At 37.4% G+C, this 22,554-nt stretch overlaps 1 protein-coding gene across 1 annotated transcript in view; it reads right to left on the bottom strand.

Moving 5' to 3' along the window:
• Nucleotides 1-22,554, bottom strand: part of LOC143235142 (NAB transcription cofactor mab-10-like) — a 50,859-nt gene that overhangs the window by 2,507 nt on the left and 25,798 nt on the right. The window contains exon 2 of the mRNA XM_076473006.1: nucleotides 21,838-22,005. Within this exon, the coding sequence (XP_076329121.1) occupies nucleotides 21,838-22,005 (168 nt within the window). The remainder of the gene's footprint in view (nucleotides 1-21,837; nucleotides 22,006-22,554) is intronic.

The following is a 22,554-nucleotide window of genomic DNA, read 5'->3' as shown; positions in this document are numbered from 1 at the left end:
AATACCGACATATTACTTTTCTTTTAATATAATTAATGACGTTGATAGCCGAAAGGTGGCGTAAGCGTTGCATAGAATTTCACAGTCTTTACATAAGTGAAAATAAACATCTTCTTAACTCTTTGCTTCGTAAGTGCTGAGAAGTAGATTAACTAATCATATAAAGTTAATATTCTACTTTGAATACGAAATTTATATGGATACACACATATATATAAGAACATAAAATTCAAAACTACTTGGATAGGGCTAACGATTTTGTGTGTGTTAAATACATCAGGTTCAGGAAGCAATGTTACAAAAATTACGTTACAATAAAAATATCTTTTCCTTTGTCACAGTCCACTACCCTTTGCTTTGTGGCGTGCCTGTACCCCTTTCATTCCACGGTGGGCGATCCCAAATGACGCGGATTGAGCAGTCATCATTCTGTCATGTCAGCTGCGCACTAGTACATACAATAATCGATATGCAAATAAGGAGCCATTTATTCAAGAGAACTTCTATAGAAATCAAGCTACTTGTCCTTGCTTGTGACAGTAAAGAATGTATTTACTTTCTTTCACTACTTACGCTTCAATTTGATGAAAGAGGACAGCGCCACGTAGCAGGAAATACGTACACTGTTGTTTTTTTTCTTTCCCTCTAGACTCTCACGGTAACTTTAAAATAATTACAATAAAAATGGGATGGGTGTGTGTGTTTCGTGTTTTCCTTATAGCAAAGCCACAAAGGGCTATCTGCTCAGCCCACCGAGGGGAATCGAACCCCTGATTTTAGCGTTGTAAATCCGGAGGCATACCGTTGGTGGGATGGGTGGAAGTCTGTTTCAGAAAGGTTATTAGTTAATATACACTGTTGTATTTCACGTACTCATCAAATACACTAGCTCTCGTGAAACTGAAAGAATAAATACAGAAGAATAAAACGCATAATAGTCAAGAAGGATTTCTCAATTTTATGTTATGAATGAAAAATTAAAAAATACATAGAAGTCTGTGCTAGAGAAGATGGTGGATACACCTCACCAATTTTAGAAGAAATGAAAAACACATTAAACTTTATTACATCTTTTATAACAGAATAAATGAAAATTTGGTACTAGGATGACAGTTTCTGATGATAATAGCTTAGTTGGCTTAAGCATCATGGGTTCTAATCCTGCTGAGTTCCCTCTTTTCTAGAAGACTTTTACAGCGGAGAAAGCTAGAAACAATATACCAATAAGTAAATCAGCTAATACGTACCGAAACAATATTGGTATTGGTCAATTAATGATAAAGTAAAACAACAAACACATAAAAACAATAGTATAATAAGGGACAAATACTCAAGTATCAGAGAAAGTATGAAAACTTACCTATCAGTTTTAAAAGAACTGGAACAGTAATTCCTAAGTCTCAGAGTTTGTCAAATATAACCACCAACTTAGCTTCAGACATTAATATATTTTAGGTAAATTTACACTTCTCTAGATGGTAGAACAAAACCATGTAGTAACTCACACAGTAATATGTAGTAGCTCGGAACAATGTTTGAACTCTGAACTACGTATACGGACTACAATATATATATATATATATATATATATTGCTTAACTGTTTATAATTTCGCGCAAAACTACACGAAGGTTATCTGCGATAGCCGTCCCTAATTTACCAATGTGAGCCTAGAGGGAAGCCGGTTAGTTATCACCACCCACGGCCAACTTTTAGGCTGCTCTTTTACTAACGAACAGTAGGACTGACCAACAGATTAAGACGCCCCTACGACTGAAAGTACGAACATCTTTGGTGTGACAGGGATTTAAACCCGTAACCTTAGACTACGAGTCAAGTGCCATAACCACTTGGCCATATTGCTTCAACTTGAAACTCAATTCTGTGTTCATATACATTAAAGTGATGACTGTTGTTAAGTGCAAAACTACACAATAGGATATCTGCGCGGTAGCCACAACAGGTAACGAAGCCAGGTTTTTACCTATAAAAATTACCGCTGATTTCCAAGGGGAAGGAGTGAACATATCAAGATGAATTAAAAAAATAAGGCATTGAAACACTTTTGTCGTCTATCATGTAGGCGGTAGCGATGCTTATGTAGGAGATGTCTCTTATTTTTAATCGACTGGTATTTGAAACATATCCGTAACAGGTAACTGGAAGTTTTAAATACCATACAGTTGTTTCCATTTATAAAATATCTATGTAATAACTAATCAATAACAGACACTTATTGACTAATCATTAACAAATATTACACTTGAAACCTCACTGTATTTAAAACTTGATTATAAATACAATGTTCCGATGTCGTTTGAAACACTGAATTAAAAAACAAGCAAACAAACAAGAAAAAGAAAACATTAAAAACAAGTAAATTTAAATATTTCCTGTATAGTACAAAAATTAACACACAGCAGGAACACATATGTATATAAATTTAAATATTTCCTGCATAGTACCACAGACACAAATTAACACACAGCAGGAACACATATATATCTGTGTTTTTGTGGTTATATATATATAACTGTTGAATCACAAATGAATTTACTTTATCCTACGTTTTCCTGTTAACATTCAACTATACTATGTGGCTGTACTGTTATGTTGGGCTCATAGAAATGTTATCTCTACTGTCTTGTTTACATTGTTTTGAAAGATTAATATTATCCATCCCAATTATCTTCCTTACATTGTTTTGAAGGATTTATATTAGCCATCCCCACTATCTTGTTTACACTGTTTTTGAAGGATTGATATTAGCCATCCCTACTATCTTGTTTACAATGTTTTTGAAGGATTGATATTAGCCATCTCTATTAACTTGTTTACAATGTCTTTCAAGGATTAATATTAGCCATCCCTACTATCTTGTTTACACTGTTTTTGAAGAATTGGTATTAGCCATCCCTATTATCTTGTTTACAATGTTTTTGAAGGATTGATATTAGCCATCTCTATTAACTTGTTTACAATGTTTTTGAAGGATTGATATTAGCCATCTCTATTAACTTGTTTACACTGTTTTTGAAGGATTGATATTAGCCATCCCTACTATCTTGTTTACACTGTTTTTGAAGAATTGATATTAGCCATCCCTATTATCTTGTTTACAATTTTTTTGAAGGATTGATATTAGCCATCTCTATTAACTTGTTTACAATGTTTTTGAAGGATTGATATTAGCCATCTCTATTAACTTGTTTACACTGTTTTTGAAGGATTGATATTAGCCATCCCTACTATCTTGTTTACACTGTTTTTAAAGGATTGATAGTAGCCATCCCTACTATCTTGTTTACACTGTTTTTGAAGAATTGATATTAGCCATCCCTACTATCTTGTTTACACTATTTTTAAAGGATTGATATTAGCCATCCCTACTATATTGTTTACAATGTCTTTCAAGGATTGATATTAGTCATCTCTATTAACTTGTTTACACTGTTTTTGAAGGATTGATATTAGCCATCCCTACTATATTGTTTACATTGTTTTGAAGGATCGGTATTAGCCATCCCTACTATCTTGTTTACACTGTTCTTGAAGTATTGATATTAGCCATCCCTATTATATTGTATACATTGTATTTGAGGAGTTTTTCTTTAGCTGTATATTTAGGGTCGATGTTTATAAATAGATAATATTTACGTTGTTACCTTAATATCTGCATTATATTTCCGAATGTAATTATTCTTTCTTTTTGAGGGTAATTTATCTAGCTAGACTGAGCATTGTTTTGATAGGTATCACTTCTCTGGCCATTTTATCCGTATAAATATATAAAAATACCTTAAACTAACAACATTGTATTCTTCTAGTTTGAAAATTTTAAAGTAGGCCCAACTTCGAAACGATATAGTAAAACACACATATTAATCGAAATCCTACGACACAGTTATCAGTAAGGTAATGTTTTAGTTCGTTTCGTTTAGGGTTAAAAATTCATTGGTAAAAGACAAATTTCCTTCAACGATTTTCATAAACAAATCAAAACAGTTCGTGTTCTAAGTATCATATCTTTATTGTGTTAATTACAAAATGATCCCCGGATACTTTCAATGTATAGCAGGGTAATTTCGTGTTCTTTGTAAAGAACTTTAGTTTTCTCAGGGGTCGCTTCAGTCGTAATACTATCCAACTGTTAATGACTTGGCAAGTTTTATTTTAGTTTAATTTTAACTTTTTATAGCGTTTTTTATTCATTGTGTATGTTGTGTGTTAGCCAAAGTTTACGTCATTCAAACACGACGTCATAGACTGACATACACTAAATGTGTGATTTTTTATATCAAAACCACATCGGGCTATCTGCTGTGTCCACCAAGGAGAATGAATCCCCCATTTTAGAGTTGTAAATCCGAAGATTTATCGCTGTGCTAGTGAATAACAAACACACATAATACCAATACAATATTAAACACTACAACTCTTTAACAAACACGGCAACAAGAAAATCACAGGAAACGCATCATTTGCATATATATATTGACAATGATGGAATTAACCTATATATATATATTAAAACCGGAAACTGCATAGGTCGGGAACCTGTACAACCCAGAAATATCAAGCTTTGCAGCATTATCTTAAGATTTCTCTTATAAAAGTCCTCTATATGGCAGTACCTGCGTAACGCGGACGGAAAACTATCTTTCACCTAACTCATCTATTAATGAGAAGGATTAGAACTTGAGTAAGGGTGAAACAATGTTTTTGATTAAATATTAATAATTTCTTATTTAATTATTAATTTGTTTAAATATTAATAACTTCTTGTTTAATTAATAATTTGTTTAAATATTAATAACTTCTTCTTTAATTAATAATTTATTTAAATGTTAATAATTTCTTGTTTAAGTAATAATTTGTTTAAATATTAATAACGTCTTGTTTAATTTATAATTTGTTTAAATATTAATAACTTCTTGTTTAATTAATAATTTGTTTAAATATTAATAACGTCTTGTTTAATTTATAATTTGTTTAAATATTAATAACTTCTTGTTTAATTAATAATTTGTTTAAATATTAATAACGTCTTGTTTAATTAATAATTTGTTTAAATATTAATAACTTCTTGTTTAATTAATAATTTGTTTAAATATTAATAACGTCTTGTTTAATTAATAATTTGTTTAAATATTAATAACTTCCTGTTTAATTAATAATTTGTTTAAGTATTAATAATTTTCAGACATTTTGTTACAGTAACTCTTGGTTAAATATGTTCTGTTATTTTTTCTACAGTCATTATTTTTACAGTTAAATTAAACAAAAGAATGGAACAAGGAATATTCTACTTTTTCTAGATAATACAACTTGTCACCTAAAAGTTCAACTTTCAAAAGTTCGTTTAGTCTTTCTACCTCCATGTACAACATCAGTTCTACAGTTACTAGATAACAGAATTACACAGTATATAAAACTGAAATACAGAAAACTGATGCTTCAGCACATTATTACAAACATGGACAACTGTAAGAGAGCATCTGAAATGACCATGAAAACTGACGTGTTAGATGCATTTGCATTTTTAAGTCATTCAATCAAATGAGTAACAGATGAATGTGTAATAAAGTGCTTCCCAAACTGTGGATTTATTCTTGATAATGGTGGAGAAATTGTTTATTATGACGATTCTAGTGAAATCCAAACTCTGATTGATGCAGATGATTCTGTGAACGTTGACAGGAATGTTTTAACAGAAACTGATGAAATTGATTTAAAATTTATAATAGAATCACAAGATGGTAACAGTGTGAGAAATTCAGAAGATGAACAAAATGGAAAAGATAGTGAGGAAATAGAAAGTCCTACTTCATAGCAAGTGCTAAGTTATATTAACTCTATCAAATTGCACGTAAAAATATAAGGGTAAAATAAACTTCATGAAAAGGTTGTCGAATTGGTGTTCTCTTTTAACCGCATAAGAAAGACCATTAAAAAGTTTGTTTGTTTGTTTGTTTGAATTTCGCACAAAGCTACACGAGAGCTATCTGTGCTAGCCGTCCCTAATTTAGCAGTGTAAGACCAGAGGAAAGGCAGCTAGTCATCACCGCCCACCGCCAACTCTTGGGCTACTCTTTTACCAACGAATAGTGGGATTGACCGTAACATTATAACGCCTCCACGGCTGGGAGGGTGAGTATGTTGGACTCGACGCGGGCGCGAACCCGCGACCCTCGGATGTCGCACGCCTTACGCGCTTGGCCATGCCAGGCCCCCATTAAAAAGACAAAACAGTTGAAATTGGACATTTTCTTCAAATAAATTTGATTAAGATTTTGTGTACTTATGTATATATTGAATGTCTATTTTTGTTCTTATTCTAATATAACATAAACAGTACAATAACTTTTCACAAACGTTTTACTTCCCTTGAGTCAAGCAAGTATAACGTTTCGCTCACAAACTATATATAATTAAGGAAGTACATGTCCACTGAGCCGGAAATTTTACTCGGTCCCGTGTGATTCCACCTTAGAAAGGTTTTACTATATATGTATGTACGTATATAAAGTTGCTTATTGAAATTAACAGTTCCACAATAATGTATGAAACGAGAAGTATTGCATGGTTACTAAAGAAAAATTAGTTTCCAACTACTGATATCACATAAAACTTAAAAACTTGAAACTTCGTGAAAAAATTGAAGCTTAACAAAAACTGCGTTCAGGGTTAAGCACTCAATGTTATCATTCACTTGTGAAGACTTTACAGTGTAACTAATCCTGTATTATTTGTTCGTTTTTAGTGCAACGTCATACGATGTGACATGCGTGCTGTCTCCATCATAGAAATGGAACCTCGATTTCAAAGTTAGACGCACATGTATAGTTGATATTCCAGTGTTTTATTATATATACACGTTTCACAACAGCAATTTTAACTGAAACATGCGTGTTTTCAAGAAATTAACGTTTGGGAAGAAACCAAATGTTTCTCAATTCATCCTCCTGAGTTAATTTCAAAACCAAAACTACGTAATTCAGTCACGTTCCGAACCCTGGGTGTTTTCCTGGGAAGAAAGCTTTCAGAGAGGAAGTAAAATTATACGATGTACTATCCCACACAGTATTAAGGTAACGAAATGCAGGTATACCTTCAGAACCTGAACAACAGCATACGGAAAAAGCTATATGCTCTCCATAATGGCTAAATACATAGAAAGGTTCCCCGCTATTACAGCGGCAAGTCTACGGATTTACAACGCTAAAATCTGGGGTTCGATTCCTCTCGGTGAACTCAGCAGATAGACCGAAGTGGCTTTGTTATAAGAAAACACACACACATAGATAGACGGTGAAAAATGATTCTATTATGACAAAAATAATTCAACATTTTCACCAAGGTTCTTATTCAAACAGTTCTGACAGAAAAGCCCTCTGGTGGTAGTTTAGATTTTGGAGCGAGTGTGTCGTGTTTGAATCTGTGTGGTATCATAAAAAAATGTACTGTAATTAAGATGTCGATGCGTAATAAGAGTGGTAGTGAGTCCCCTTAGTGGACGGTGGTAAGATGATGTTATCTCGCAATTAAGATGTCGGTGCGTTATAAGAGTGGTAGTGAGTCCCCTTAGTGGAGGGTGGTAAGATGATATCTCGCAATTAAGATGCCGGTGCGTTATAAGAGTGGTAGTGAGTCCACTTAGTGGAGGGTGGTAAGATGATGTTATCTCGCAATTAAGATGCCGGTGCGTTATAAGAGTGGTAGTGAGTCCACTTAGTGGAGGGTGGTAAGATGATGTTATCTCACAATTAAGATGCCGGTGCGTTATAAGAGTGGTAGTGAGTCCACTTAGTGGAGGGTGGTAAGATGATGTTATCTCACAATTAAGATGCCGGTGCGTTATAAGAGTGGTAGTGAGTCCCCTTAGTTGACGGTGGTAAGATGATGTTATCTCACAATTAAGATGCCGGTGCGTTATAAGAGTGGTAGTGAGTCCCCTTAGTGGAGGGTGGTAAGATGATGTTATCTCACAATTAAGATGCCGGTGCGTTATAAGAGTGGTAGTGAGTCCCCTTAGTGGAGGGTGGTAGGATGATGTTATTTGGTTGCCTTTCCCTAAGGTACTTGTTCAGAATTAATGAAGTAACAAACACACTTATTAGCTTTGCCACAAGCGCAAAATTACAATAACAATATACAAAGAAAACATGAGTTACAAATCATTCACCGAGATAAACCTGGTAGAACAGTTTTCGTTACTTCACTGTTGTAAGTACAGGTGATTTATCGGGGAATATTTTTGTGTTTAATATAAAACTGTCTGTTAGTAACAGACGGGAAAGAACAACAAATTTTTGCGTCTGTTATTCATTATTACATTAAACAACTTTCATGTAATTTTGCTCATATATTTTTCTAAATATAAAATGCTTTTCACTATAAATTTGATTTACTGTCTGTTAACTGTACAGCAAAGTCCCATTGGGCTATCTTCTCTGTCTCTACCGTGAAGAAAAGAACCCTGGATTTGAGGGTGGAGGTCGATAAACCTACCGCCAGGTCGCCGCGTTCATTTATCTCACACACTCTAATTTATCTCATTACAAGATTATATATGAGAAATTTGATATTATTTTAAAAACAATTTTTTGCATTGATTTTCTCTTACATATTTTTTAGACATCTGTTTTGTTTTGTTTTCCAGCAGATAATTTGCTAAAGTGACACGTACACCTACCGTAGATGTACTGTCTGTTTACTGCACGTTTACGAAGGAACTGTAATAAAAATAACAAATTGATAAAAAAAGCTATGTTTTCTTTTTCTAATGAAAATACTTTAAAATTAAATAATAATTAAGTATGGAAATTTCTATTGAAACTGAAATTGTTTTTTATGTGCAAGAAAACAGTAACAAAGTTTAATTGTAACAAGCTTATAATAACTAGTTTGTAGTTATCCCAAAATACGTTTTAGTGTTGTATCAGTGAAATAACATTTCTGTACCATAACAATTAATATTTCACTGTTTGCATGAAAAAAACGATAAGTGAACAGTATTTCTGGTGCCAAGCTAGTGGTCGTGTTACGTAGCTTTGTTAGCCAACAGTACTCGTAAATACCCCTTTTAGCCAGCGGTCCTGACACCTAGCTTTGTTAACCAGCGGCCTGACACATACCCTTGTCAGCCAGCTGTCCTAACACCTACCCTTGTTAACCAGCGGTCCTGACACCTACCCTTGTTAACCAGCGGTCCTGATACCTACCCTTGTTAACCAGCAGTCCTAACACCTACCCTTGTTAACCAGCTGTCCTGACACCTAGCTTTGTTAATCGGCACTACTGACACCTAGCTTTGTTAATCAGCACTCCTGACATCTAGCTTTGTTAATCAGCACTCCTGACACCTAGCTTTGTTAACCAGCAGTCCTGACACCTAGCTTTGTTAACCAGCAGTCCTGATACCTAACCTTGTTAGCCAGTGGTCCTGATACCTACCCTTGTTAGCCAGCGGTCCTGACACCTAGCTTTGTTAACCAGCAGTCCTGATACCTAGCTTTGTTAACCAGCAGTCCTGACACCTACCCTTGTTAGCCAACAGTCCTGATACCTAGCTTTGTTAGCCAGTGGTCCTGACACCTAGCTTTGTTAATCAGCACTCCTGACACCTAGCTTTGTTAGCCAGCCGTCCTAACACCTACCCTTGTTAACCAGCGGTCCTGATACCTACCCTTCTTAACCAGCAGTCCTAACACCTACCCTCGTTAACCAGCTGTCCTGACACCTAGCTTTGGTAATCGGCACTCCTGACACCTAGCTTTGTTAATCAGCACTCCTGACACCTAGCTTTATTAACCAGCAGTCCTGATACCTAATCTTTTGAGCCAGCGATTCTGACACCTAGCTTTGTTAATCAGCACTCTCACACCTACCTTTGTTAACCAGCTGTCCTGACACCTAGCTTTGTTAATCAGCACTCCTAACACCTAGCACTGTTAATCAGCACTCCTGACATCTAGCTTTGTTAATCAGCACTCCTGACACATAGCTTTGTTAACCAGCAGTCCTGATACCTAACCTTGTTAGCCAGTGGTCCTGATACCTACCCTTTTTAACCAGCAGTCCTAACACCTACCCTTGTTAACCAGCTGTCCTGACACATACCTTTGTTAATCGGCACTCCCGACACCTAGCTTTGTTAATCAGCACTCCTGACACCTAGCTTTGTTAATCAGCACTTCTAACACCCAGCTTTGTTAACCAGCAGTCCTGATACCTAGCTTTGTTAATCAGCACTCCTGACACCTAGCTTTGTTAATCAGCACTTCTGACACCCAGCTTTGTTAACCAGCAGTCCTGACACCTACCCTTGTTAGCCAACAGTCCTGATACCTAGCTTTGTTAGCCAGTGGTCCTGACACCTAGCTTTGTTAATCAGCACTCCTGACACCTAGCTTTGTTAGCCAGCCGTCCTAACACCTACCCTTGTTAACCAGCGGTCCTGATACCTACCCTTCTTAACCAGCAGTCCTGACACCTACCCTCGTTAACCAGCTGTCCTGACACCTAGCTTTGGTAATCGGCACTCCTGACACCTAGCTTTGTTAATCAGCACTCCTGACACCTAGCTTTGTTAATCAGCACTCCTAACACCTAGCTCTGTTAATCAGCACTCCTGACATCTAGCTTTGTTAATCAGCACTCCTGACACCTAGCTTTGTTAACCAGCAGTCCTGATACCTAACCTTGTTAGCCAGTGGTCCTGATACCTACCCTTGTTAACCAGCAGTCCTAACACCTACCCTTGTTAACCAGCTGTCCTGACACATAGCTTTGTTAATCGGCACTCCTGACACCTAGCTTTGTTAATCAGCACTCCTAACACCTAGCTCTGTTAATCAGCACTCCTGACATCTAGCTTTGTTAATCAGCACTCCTGACACCTAGCTTTGTTAACCAGCAGTCCTGATACCTAACCTTGTTAGCCAGTGGTCCTGATACCTACCCTTGTTAACCAGCAGTCCTAACACCTACCCTTGTTAACCAGCTGTCCTGACACCTAGCTTTGTTAATCGGCACTCCTGACACCTACACTTGTTAACCAGCAATCCTGACACCTAGCTTTGTTAATCAGCACTCCTGACACCTAGCTTTGTTAATCAGCACTCCTGACACATACCCTTGTCAGCCAGCTGTCCTAACACCTACCCTTGTTAACCAGCGGTCCTGATACCAACCCTTCTTAACCAGCAGTCCTAACACCTACCCTTGTTAACAAGCTGTCCTGACACCTAGCTTTGTTAATCAGCACTCCTGACACCTAGCTTTGTTAATCAACACTCATGACACCTAGCTTTGTTAACCAGCAGTCCTGATACCTAACCTTGTTAGCCAGCGGTCTTGACACCTAGCTTTGTTAACCAGCAGTCCTGATACCTAGCTTTGTTAACCAGCAGTCCTGACACCTACCCTTGTTAACCAGCGGTCCTGATACCTAGCTTTGTTAGCCAGCAGTCCTGATACCTAATCTTATGAGACAGCGATCCTGACACCTAGCTTTGTTAATCAGCACTCCTGACACCTACACTTGTTAACCAGCTGTCCTGACACCTAGCTTTGTTAATCAGCACTCCTAACACCTACCCTTGTAAACCAGCACTCCTGACACCTAGCTTTGTTAACCAGCAGTCCTGATACCTAACCTTGTTAGCCAGCGGTCCTGACACCTAGCTTTGTTAACCAGCAGTCCTGATACCTAGCTTTGTTAACCAGAAGTCCTGACACCTACCCTTGTTAACCAGCGGTCCTGATACCTACCCTTGTTAACCAGCAGTCCAAACACCTACCCTTGTGAACCAGCTGTCCTGACACCTACCCTTGTGAACCAGTGGTCCTGATACCTAGCTTTGTTAACCAGCAGTCCTGACACCTACCCTTGTTAACGAGCGGTCCTAATACCTACCCTTGTTAACCAGCAGTCCTAACACCTACCCTTGTTAACCAGCTGTCCTGACACCTAGCTTTGTTAATCGGCACTCCTGACACCTAGCTTTGTTAATCAGCACTCCTGACACCTAGCTTTGTTAATTAGCACTTCTGACACCCAGCTTTGTTAACCAGCAGTCCTGATACCTAACCTTGTTAGCCAGCGGTCCTGACACATAGCTTTGTTAACCAGCAGTCCTGATACTCAGTTTTGTTAACCAGCAGTCCTGACACCTACCCTTGTTAACCAGCGGTCCTGATACCTACCCTTGTTAACCAGCAGTCCTAACACCTACCCTTGTTAACCAGCTGTCCTGACACCTAGCTTTGTTAATCGGCACTACTGACACCTAGCTTTGTTAATCAGCACTCCTGACATCTAGCTTTGTTAATCAGCACTCCTGACACCTAGCTTTGTTAACCAGCAGTCCTGATACCTAACCTTGTTAGCCAGTGGTCCTGATACCTACCCTTGTTAGCCAGCGGTCCTGACACCTAGCTTTGTTAACCAGCAGTCCTGATACCTAGCTTTGTTAACCAGCAGTCCTGACACCTACCCTTGTTAGCCAACAGTCCTGATACCTAGCTTTGTTAGCCAGTGGTCCTGACACCTAGCTTTGTTAATCAGCACTCCTGACACCTGGCTTTGTTGGCCAGCCGTCCTAACACCTACCCTTGTTAACCAGCGGTCCTGATACCTACCCTTCTTAACCAGCAGTCCTGACACCTACCCTCGTTAACCAGCTGTCCTGACACCTAGCTTTGGTAATCGGCACTCCTGACACCTAGCTTTGTTAATCAGCACTCCTGACACCTAGCTTTGTTAACCAGCAGTCCTGATACCTAATCTTTTGAGCCAGCGATTCTGACACCTAGCTTTGTTAATCAGCACTCCTGACACCTACCTTTGTTAACCAGCTGTCCTGACACCTAGCTTTGTTAATCAGCACTCCTAACACCTAGCTCTGTTAATCAGCACTCCTGACATCTAGCTTTGTTAATCAGCACTCCTGACACCTAGCTTTGTTAACCAGCAGTCCTGATACCTAACCTTGTTAGCCAGTGGTCCTGATACCTACCCTTGTTAACCAGCAGTCCTAACACCTACCCTTGTTAACCAGCTGTCCTGACACATAGCTTTGTTAATCGGCACTCCTGACACCTAGCTTTGTTAATCAGCACTCCTGACACCTAGCTTTGTTAATCAGCACTTCTGACACCCAGCTTTGTTAACCAGCAGTCCTGATACCTAGCTTTGTTAATCAGCACTCCTGACACCTAGCTTTGTTAATCAGCACTTCTGACACCCAGCTTTGTTAACCAGCAGTCCTGACACCTACCCTTGTTAGCCAACAGTTCTGATACCTAGCTTTGTTAGCCAGCGGTCCTGACACCTAGCTTTGTTAATCAGCACTCCTGACACCTAGCTTTGTTAGCCAGCTGTCCTAGCACCTACCCTTGTTAACCAGCGGTCCTGATACCTACCCTTCTTAACCAGCAGTCCTAACACCTACCCTTGTTAACCAGCTGTCCTGACACATAGCTTTGTTAATCGGCACTCCTGACACCTAGCTTTGTTAATCAGCACTCCTGACACCTAGCTTTGTTAATCAGCACTCCTGACACCTAGCTTTGTTAACCAGCAGTCCTGATACCTAACCTTGTTAGCCAGTGGTCCTGATACCTACCCTTGTTAGCCAGCGGTCCTGACACCTAGCTTTGTTAACCAGCAGTCCTGATACCTAGCTTTGTTAACCAGCAGTCCTGACACCTACCCTTGTTAGCCAACAGTCCTGATACCTAGCTTTGTTAGCCAGTGGTCCTGACACCTAGCTTTGTTAATCAGCACTCCTGACACCTAGCTTTGTTAGCCAGCCGTCCTAACACCTACCCTTGTTAACCAGCGGTCCTGATACCTACCCTTCTTAACCAGCAGTCCTGACACCTACCCTCGTTAACCAGCTGTCCTGACACCTAGCTTTGGTAATCGGCACTCCTGACACCTAGCTTTGTTAATCAGCACTCCTGACACCTAGCTTTGTTAACCAGCAGTCCTGATACCTAATCTTTTGAGCCAGCGATTCTGACACCTAGCTTTGTTAATCAGCACTCCTGACACCTACCTTTGTTAACCAGCTGTCCTGACACCTAGCTTTGTTAATCAGCACTCCTAACACCTAGCTCTGTTAATCAGCACTCCTGACATCTAGCTTTGTTAATCAGCACTCCTGACACCTAGCTTTGTTAACCAGCAGTCCTGATACCTAACCTTGTTAGCCAGTGGTCCTGATACCTACCCTTGTTAACCAGCAGTCCTAACACCTACCCTTGTTAACCAGCTGTCCTGACACATAGCTTTGTTAATCGGCACTCCTGACACCTAGCTTTGTTAATCAGCACTCCTGACACCTAGCTTTGTTAATCAGCACTTCTGACACCCAGCTTTGTTAACCAGCAGTCCTGATACCTAGCTTTGTTAATCAGCACTCCTGACACCTAGCTTTGTTAATCAGCACTTCTGACACCCAGCTTTGTTAACCAGCAGTCCTGACACCTACCCTTGTTAGCCAACAGTTCTGATACCTAGCTTTGTTAGCCAGCGGTCCTGACACCTAGCTTTGTTAATCAGCACTCCTGACACCTAGCTTTGTTAGCCAGCTGTCCTAACACCTACCCTTGTTAACCAGCGGTCCTGATACCTACTCTTCTTAACCAGCAGTCCTGACACCTACCCTCGTTAACCAGCTGTCCTGACACCTAGCTTTGGTAATCGGCACTCCTGACACCTAGCTTTGTTAATCAGCACTCCTGACACCTAGCTTTGTTAACCAGCAGTCCTGATACCTAATCTTTTGAGCCAGCGATTCTGACACCTAGCTTTGTTAATCAGCACTCCTGACACCTACCTTTGTTAACCAGCTGTCCTGACACCTAGCTTTGTTAATCAGCACTCCTGACATCTAGCTTTGTTAATCAGCACTCCTGACACCTAGCTTTGTTAACCAGCAGTCCTGATACCTAACCTTGTTAGCCAGTGGTCCTGATACCTACCCTTGTTAACCAGCAGTCCTAACACCTACCCTTGTTAACCAGCTGTCCTGACACATAGCTTTGTTAATCGGCACTCCTGACACCTAGCTTTGTTAATCAGCACTCCTGACACCTAGCTTTGTTAATCAGCACTTCTGACACCCAGCTTTGTTAACCAGCAGTCCTGATACCTAACCTTGTTAGCCAGCGGTCGTGACACCTAGCTTTGTTAACCAGCAGTCGTGATACCTAGCTTTGTTAACTAGCAGTCCTGACACCTACCCTTGTTAGCCAACAGTCCTGATACCTAGCTTTGTTAGCCAGCGGTCCTGACACCTAGCTTTGTTAATCAGCACTCCTGACACCTAGCTTTGTTAACCAGCGGTCATGACACATATCCTTGTTAGCCAGCGGTCCTAACACCTACTCTTGTTAACCAGCGGTCCTTATACCTACCCTTGTTAACCAACAGTCATGACACCTAGCTTTGTTAACCAGCACTTTTTGTACTTTCTGATGTAACTTACAAAACTTTGTTGATTCTTAGCTTCCTAATACAAAAGTCACATAAAAATAAACAACTGTTTACTCGATAAGTTGTAATTCTCAGAACGTATAATTAAAAGCAAAGAACAATATGTAACCATACGACTGAGCCACACTACATTTGCCATATGCACAGCCGACACCTTTCATCAACATCTGACGAAGTGGGCCCAAGCGACAGTCAACAGTATACCAAATGTAAACTCTATAAAACTACCCATAATAAGTTAGGAAAGTCCAAAAATTATGGGAATTTGTTTTCACAGTAAATGCATTATCCAAGCATGTAGAAACTACTTGTTTCGCCAGGATACATACAACAAATTCACTATGTAAACAGCAGGATAAAGATACGTCACAAGTTATTTCACAAAACAAAGAGCCATAAGTCTGCAAACAGCTCATGAGGGTTGGGACGTCAATATGAAATCAAAATCTTGAATATGTTTAGATATGTTAGATACACATGCACATGGTCTCTGGAAGTTTTCTCTTTCGAAAGTATATTTTTATTTGTTGCTTTTCAAGTTTATACATGAAGCTGTGTTGTAGTATACATCTTCTCATGATTCACGGTATGCACACTGACATCACAGTATAAATTGCAACATTAAGCGTTCCTCATTTGACGTCACTTTACTGTCTACTGACAAACTACATACTACTGTGTACTGATAAGTGGTTAAAGCTCATTTAATTCATACTATAAATGTACTTATATTTCTAACTTGTTAAAATCTAAAAACGACCAAATGTTTCTCACCTTAGCATTTAGATAACATTTTATAATGAAAAACAACTTAAAATAATCAGGAATTCTTTCTTTAAAAACGTGACTTTGATAAAAATTGTCACCCTAGCCTCAAGTTCCCATATGGATAACATTTTATAATGAAAAACAACTTAAAATAATCAGGAATTCTTTCTTTAAAAACACGACTTTAATAAAAATTGTCACCTTAGCTTTAAGTTCCCATTTAGATGACACTTTATAGTAAAAAAACAACTTAAAATAATCAGGAACTCTTTCTTTAAAAACACGACTTTAATAAAAATTGTCACCTTAGCTTTAAGTTCCCATTTAGATGACATTTTATAATGAAAAACTTAAAATAATCAGGAATTCTTTCTTTAAAAACGCGACTTTAATAAAAATTGTCACCCTAGCTTCAAGTTCCCATTTAGATAACATTTTATTATGAAAAACAACTTAAAATAATCAGGAATTCTTTCTTTAAAAACACGACTTTAATAAAAATTTTCACCCTAGCTTTAAGTTCCCATTTAGATGACATTTTATAATGAAAAACTTAAAATAATCAGGAATTCTTTCTTTAAAAACGCGACTTTAATAAAAATTGTCACCCTAGCTTTAAGTTCCCATTTAGATGGCATTTTATAATAAAAAACAACTTAAAATAATCAGGAATTCTTTCTTTAAAAACGCGACTTTAATAAAAATTTTCACCCTAGCTTTAAGTTCCCATTTAGATGACATTTTATAATGAAAAACAACTTAAAATAATCAGGAATTCTTTCTTTAAAAACGCGACTTTAATAAAACTTGTCACCCTAGCTTTAAGTTCCCATTTAGATGGCATTTTATAATAAAAAACAACTTAAAATAATCAGGAATTCTTTCTTTAAAAACGCGACTTTAATAAAACTTGTCACCCTAGCTTTAAGTTCCCATTTAGATAACAATTTCTAACGAAAAAAAACGTTAAAAAGTTAATGTTTTATATTCACCTACTTACCAATTTAAAAACTGTGGAATACGAAATTTATCTGAGTCACAAAATATTATGGTCACGAGTATCTTAACGAAGTATAATACACGGTAGACTATTCTGATACACAAGTCCATAGCGTTATATTGTTCAAAATTCATTCTGTATGTTAAAATTATTTTTCCTCGTGTTCAATAAAAAACATCCAGTTCTTATTTACACATACATAGATACACTTCTTTCAAGCATGCTTTCTTTACGAACAGTGTCTTTCATCAACATTCGTCGAGAACTTACTCAAGGACCACTTCTTGATAGGAGTTTCTGTTGTTGATTCTAATGAGAGGTTCTGTTTACATTATGAGAAATGAGTTCCATAGGAGTTTCTGTTGTTGATTCTAATGAGAGGTTCTGTTTACATTATGAGAAATGAGTTCCATAGGAGTTTCTGTTGTTGATTCTAATGAGAGGTTCTGTTTACATTATGAGAAATGAGTTCCATAGGAGTTTCTGTTGTTGATTCTAATGAGAGGTTCTGTTTACATTATGAGAAATGAGTTCCATAGGAGTTTCTGTTGTTGATTCTAATGAGAGGTTCTGTTTACATTATGAGAAATGAGTTCCATAGGAGTTTCTGTTGTTGATTCTAATGAGAGGTTCTGTTTACATTATGAGAAATGAGTTCCATAGGAGTTTCTGTTGTTGATTCTAATGAGAGGTTCTGTTTACATTATGAGAAATGAGTTCCAAGAAAAGACAGCGTTTAAACTTATCTTTTATTTAAAACAAGAACAATAAAAGTTACTTTGAAGACACGCGAGAACCATATTGCTGTTTTGGTTTTCAACCGTTAATGGTGTAATCCAGGTAACAGGAAGCACGAGACTGAGGTCAACAGTTCCATTCTGTGCCAAACTTAGACTTCATAATAAAATCTTTATGATTCTACAGTAAGTCCCTACCCATCCGTATGTTATTATGTTATATTCAATTACGCATCTATTATAAATTTGTTTCTTTTTTTCAGAGAAATATGGCCGATGTCCATTTACACTTCAAGAGCGTATTGTGACAAGTACGTGGGTACATGAGCACAAGAATACTGGTGATACCACTCAGATATAGTGGATACATAAGATATATGGATGGGTAGAGACTTACGGGCCACCCTGTATAGTACCGTCTTATGAGATAATCTGTTTAAATATCTGAGACAGAATAAAATATATCGTGTTTTCCATATGAAGCCAAGTTGGCAGACATCGTTAGGATATGAAACTGTTTCTCTGACTAATATATTACGAAACGACCGAGTAGATCTCTTGTTCAGATTGTCAACTGACCAATTTACTGTGTACAGTTACGTCCTGAAAGTGAACGTTTTCATGTCTGGAACACACTGTCTAGAATCATGTCTATTCAATGTTCTTCTAGAATGACGTTTATTTATTGCTGTTTGCGGCTAGAATGACCTTTGGTCATCGCTGTTTATGTCTATGACGGTGAAAATTCAATATTATTCAAGTCCAGAAATATATTTGCTCCACTAGGGTTACATCTTTAATAACATACATCTAGAATCGTTACTTGAAGCTGTTTAAATTGATGAGAGCTATGGGCGGTATACCATTCCAAACTGGACTTCCTACATTACATGTAAGTCTTACATGTGTGTTACGACAGGTATAATAGGCCTAATAACAGTGTATTACGACTGGTATAATAGGCCTAATAACAGTGTATTAAGACAGGTATAATAGGCCTAATAACAGTGTATTACGACAGGTATAATAGGCCTAATAACAGTGTGTTACGACAGGTATAATAGGCCTAATAACAGTGTGTTACGACAAGTATAATAAGCCGAATAACAGTGTGTTACGATAGGTATAATAGGCCTAATAATAGTGTGTTACGACAGGTATAATAGGCCTAATAACAGTGTATTACGACAAGTATAATAGGCTTAATAACAGTGTGTTACGACAGGTATAATAGGCCTAATAACAGTGTGTTACGACAGGTATAATTAATTGGTCATAATTATATACTTTGCGAGCTTGCAAAAGGCGTTCACGTCACAACACTTGTTCTCCTAAGTAATTGCTTCGGTACAATATAAAACTATTGTTAGTCGTGAGAAATATGTGGGATTATTTCGTGGCTTTTCTTTGAATAACTTGTAAGATTATGATTAATTATAGTTATCACAAGACAATAATTCAGTTTTAGACGTATTGTATATAAATCACTAAACACTAAAGGATTCTCAAAGTGTATAATAACATTTTAATCACACTATGCGGTATTTAATAGTACACATAACCCTAATACCACTGTCTTATGACAAATTGCTGATCATAACCTAATTTAAAATCCTTTGAAATATTATCTGTGTTGAACTTTGACAAGTGGAATCTTTATCTATACAACAACTGTTCTGTGATATATATAAGAAAATAACGCAATATGGTGTACTAAAAACAAGCATTTTATATAGTACCCGTCCATCTGGTGAGTGAAATACAAACTATTTTATAACAAAGGAATTGATGCTTCGATTTTTTTTCTTAAGATAATAAACAAATAAAGTACAATAAAAGTAAATGTATCAATACTGAAAATAAAGACATACTGTTTTCAAAAATTACATCAATATGAAATTAGATGTCGTCCTATATCACTGTGTCAAGTTGAGTACAGACTGATCAGAAAATGTGGACACGTATAAGGAACAGAAACATACATATACTGACGTTGATTTATACAGAACGGGGGAAGAGAGGGAGTGGTAACCCCTTCACGATCTTTCTCATGTCGTCCTATATCACTGTGTCAAGTTGAGTACTGACTGATCAGGAAATGTGAAAGCGTATGAGGGACAGAAAGACATATATTAACGCTTATTTATACAGAACGGGGAAACGATCTTTCTCATGTCGTCCTATATTAGTGTCAACTCTGGTACTGGTTGATCAAGAAATGTGGACACGTGTAAGGTACAGATGGCTGAAAGGTGCGAGATGTAACATAAGCAGCTTAAATTTATGTATTAGATTACTACTGGTTTAGTTAGAGTGTTTAATATTTAACAAAAATATGACATAGAAGTTTAGTGGACAAAAGTGAAATGTTTAAGTGTAACACACTAAAAGTTAAACCAGTATATACTGAGAATGGATATATCCATACATATAGTACACTTCCACACTCCCCAACACATGCGTATATATATTAGTTTTTTGTATTTCTGGCAAAGCTGCTATAAAACTGTCTGTTGCCGTTCCTATTTTGAAACAACCAATCAGCAGCACCCTACCACCCACAATAAACGATCGACTGTCACTTTTATAATGCACCCATAGCTTAAAGTGCGGATAATACTTTGATATCGTATGAATTCGAACCCGGCTTACCAGCTGCAAACACAGATCTCTATCTATTACAGGACCAAAGTACGTTGAATTTACTATCCACAGAACATATACTCAAACACAGGTCTCGAGTTAATGTGAACATATTACACTGCACTTTGTAATTATCAAGAGAATACTCGTTGACTTTTTAAAACGAGATAAATCAGTTTCCGATTCCGGAGTTCCAGATTTTAGTGTAAACAGCTTAAATTACCGGGTCAGTCTACGAACTTACATCGCCAAAATCAGAGGTTCGATTCACCGCGGTGGACACAGCAGATAGCTCAGTGAGACTCTCCTCTAAAACAAACAGCAAATTACCGGATAAACAAACTGTTTTGTTTCCTGTGTTGTATTTAACACATGAGATAGGAAAACAAAATAAACACAGAAAATCAAATACTTCCATTTACACTAGTTAAATGCAGTCATAAAATAGAAGCAACTATTAACAGGGCGAATCAAAGGATACATTAAATGTCTACGTTACTAATTAAACTTACAAGTTCACCTTTGGTGAAAAGAATTCTGTAAAGTAAGCTCCAAACAGTCGGTCCAACAAAGTATAGTAACCTAATAATAAATTATTTAACTTACTACAGTAACGTGTCCCCTGCTCCAGTAGCAGAGCGGTATGCTTGTAGACCTACAACGGTGGAAACCCGGTTTCGATACCCGGATTGGGGGAACACAGATAGCCTACTATTTAGCTTTGTGCTTAACTTTAACCACAAATCTTTAATCACAAACCTAAATTAACTTAGATTACTAAATAGTGAGTTAAAGAAATGCTTTACAAAAATCGTAAATATTTGGACACGTTTTGCAATACTATGAGCGTGTTGTTTACCATCTGCAGTTATGTAAGCATAACAAGCCACTGGCACGTACCCTTTATAATAAAATAAACTGTTGCCCTTGAAGAGAAAACCGTGAGGACCCGAACGAAACCCTAACACGGGGTTGATGACAACTCTTATTAAAGACAACAATGCTTGACGACCCGAACGAAACCCTAACCCTAATGACAACCCTTACTAAAGACTGCAATGCTTGACAACCCGAACGAAACTCTAACCCTAATGACAACCCTTACTAAAGACAATAATGCTTGACGGCCCGAACGAAACTCTAACCCTAATGACAACCCTTACTAAAGACAACAATGCCTACCTCTAAATCTTTACTAATCTTCTTCTTGTTGTTTTGAGTTTTTGGTACAAAGGGTGGCAGCGTCTTGACCAGCGCCTCTGCTGCCTCCGCTAACCGATGAATTTGACTTTCAACCAGAACCGGTGTAAGGTTTGTGGGGGAACCCGGCTGGCCATACTCTCTTCCGCCCTTGTAACGACAAACAAAACAACAACTTATTCCGTGTTCTGAACCTAGTGTTTATAAAGCACACCACTAGGTGGCGTTGTATCCTGTACAAACTAATATACAGTTCACTAATATTGAGAAGTAAGATCCCACAAGTGTACCCAGAAGTTTTACAATGTTGGCCACATAAAAACTCGTACTTAAGCCACAATAATAATAATAATAAAAGTTTATTGATGATGTTTTAACTCTTCAATAAGTTAGAAAAGAACATTACTAGAATAACAATTTAACAGTTAATGACACCAACATTAATAATGTGTTAAAGTAAACTAAAGATAACAAAACTTAAAGCCTAAACTTAAGGTAAAACACAGGAAGCGAGCAACAAGTCTGTACATGTCTCAACATAGAGCTTTATCCTCAAATAGTTAAAAAACAAAAAATACAACTGTTACAAGCACCTTTGCAACAGCTGTTTTCAATCCTCACCTTTTGTGTAACTAGTCACATTTATAGGTTAAAATAAGACAACACATATTGGTATGCCTTTGTTTTGCAATATTGCAC

The sequence above is a fragment of the Tachypleus tridentatus genome, chromosome 2 (assembly GCF_004210375.1).
Source record: "Tachypleus tridentatus isolate NWPU-2018 chromosome 2, ASM421037v1, whole genome shotgun sequence".
Lineage (NCBI taxonomy): Eukaryota > Metazoa > Arthropoda > Merostomata > Xiphosura > Limulidae > Tachypleus > Tachypleus tridentatus.
The sequence above is the reverse complement of the archived record's forward strand: the minus strand, read 5'-3'. Positions and strand labels throughout refer to the sequence as shown.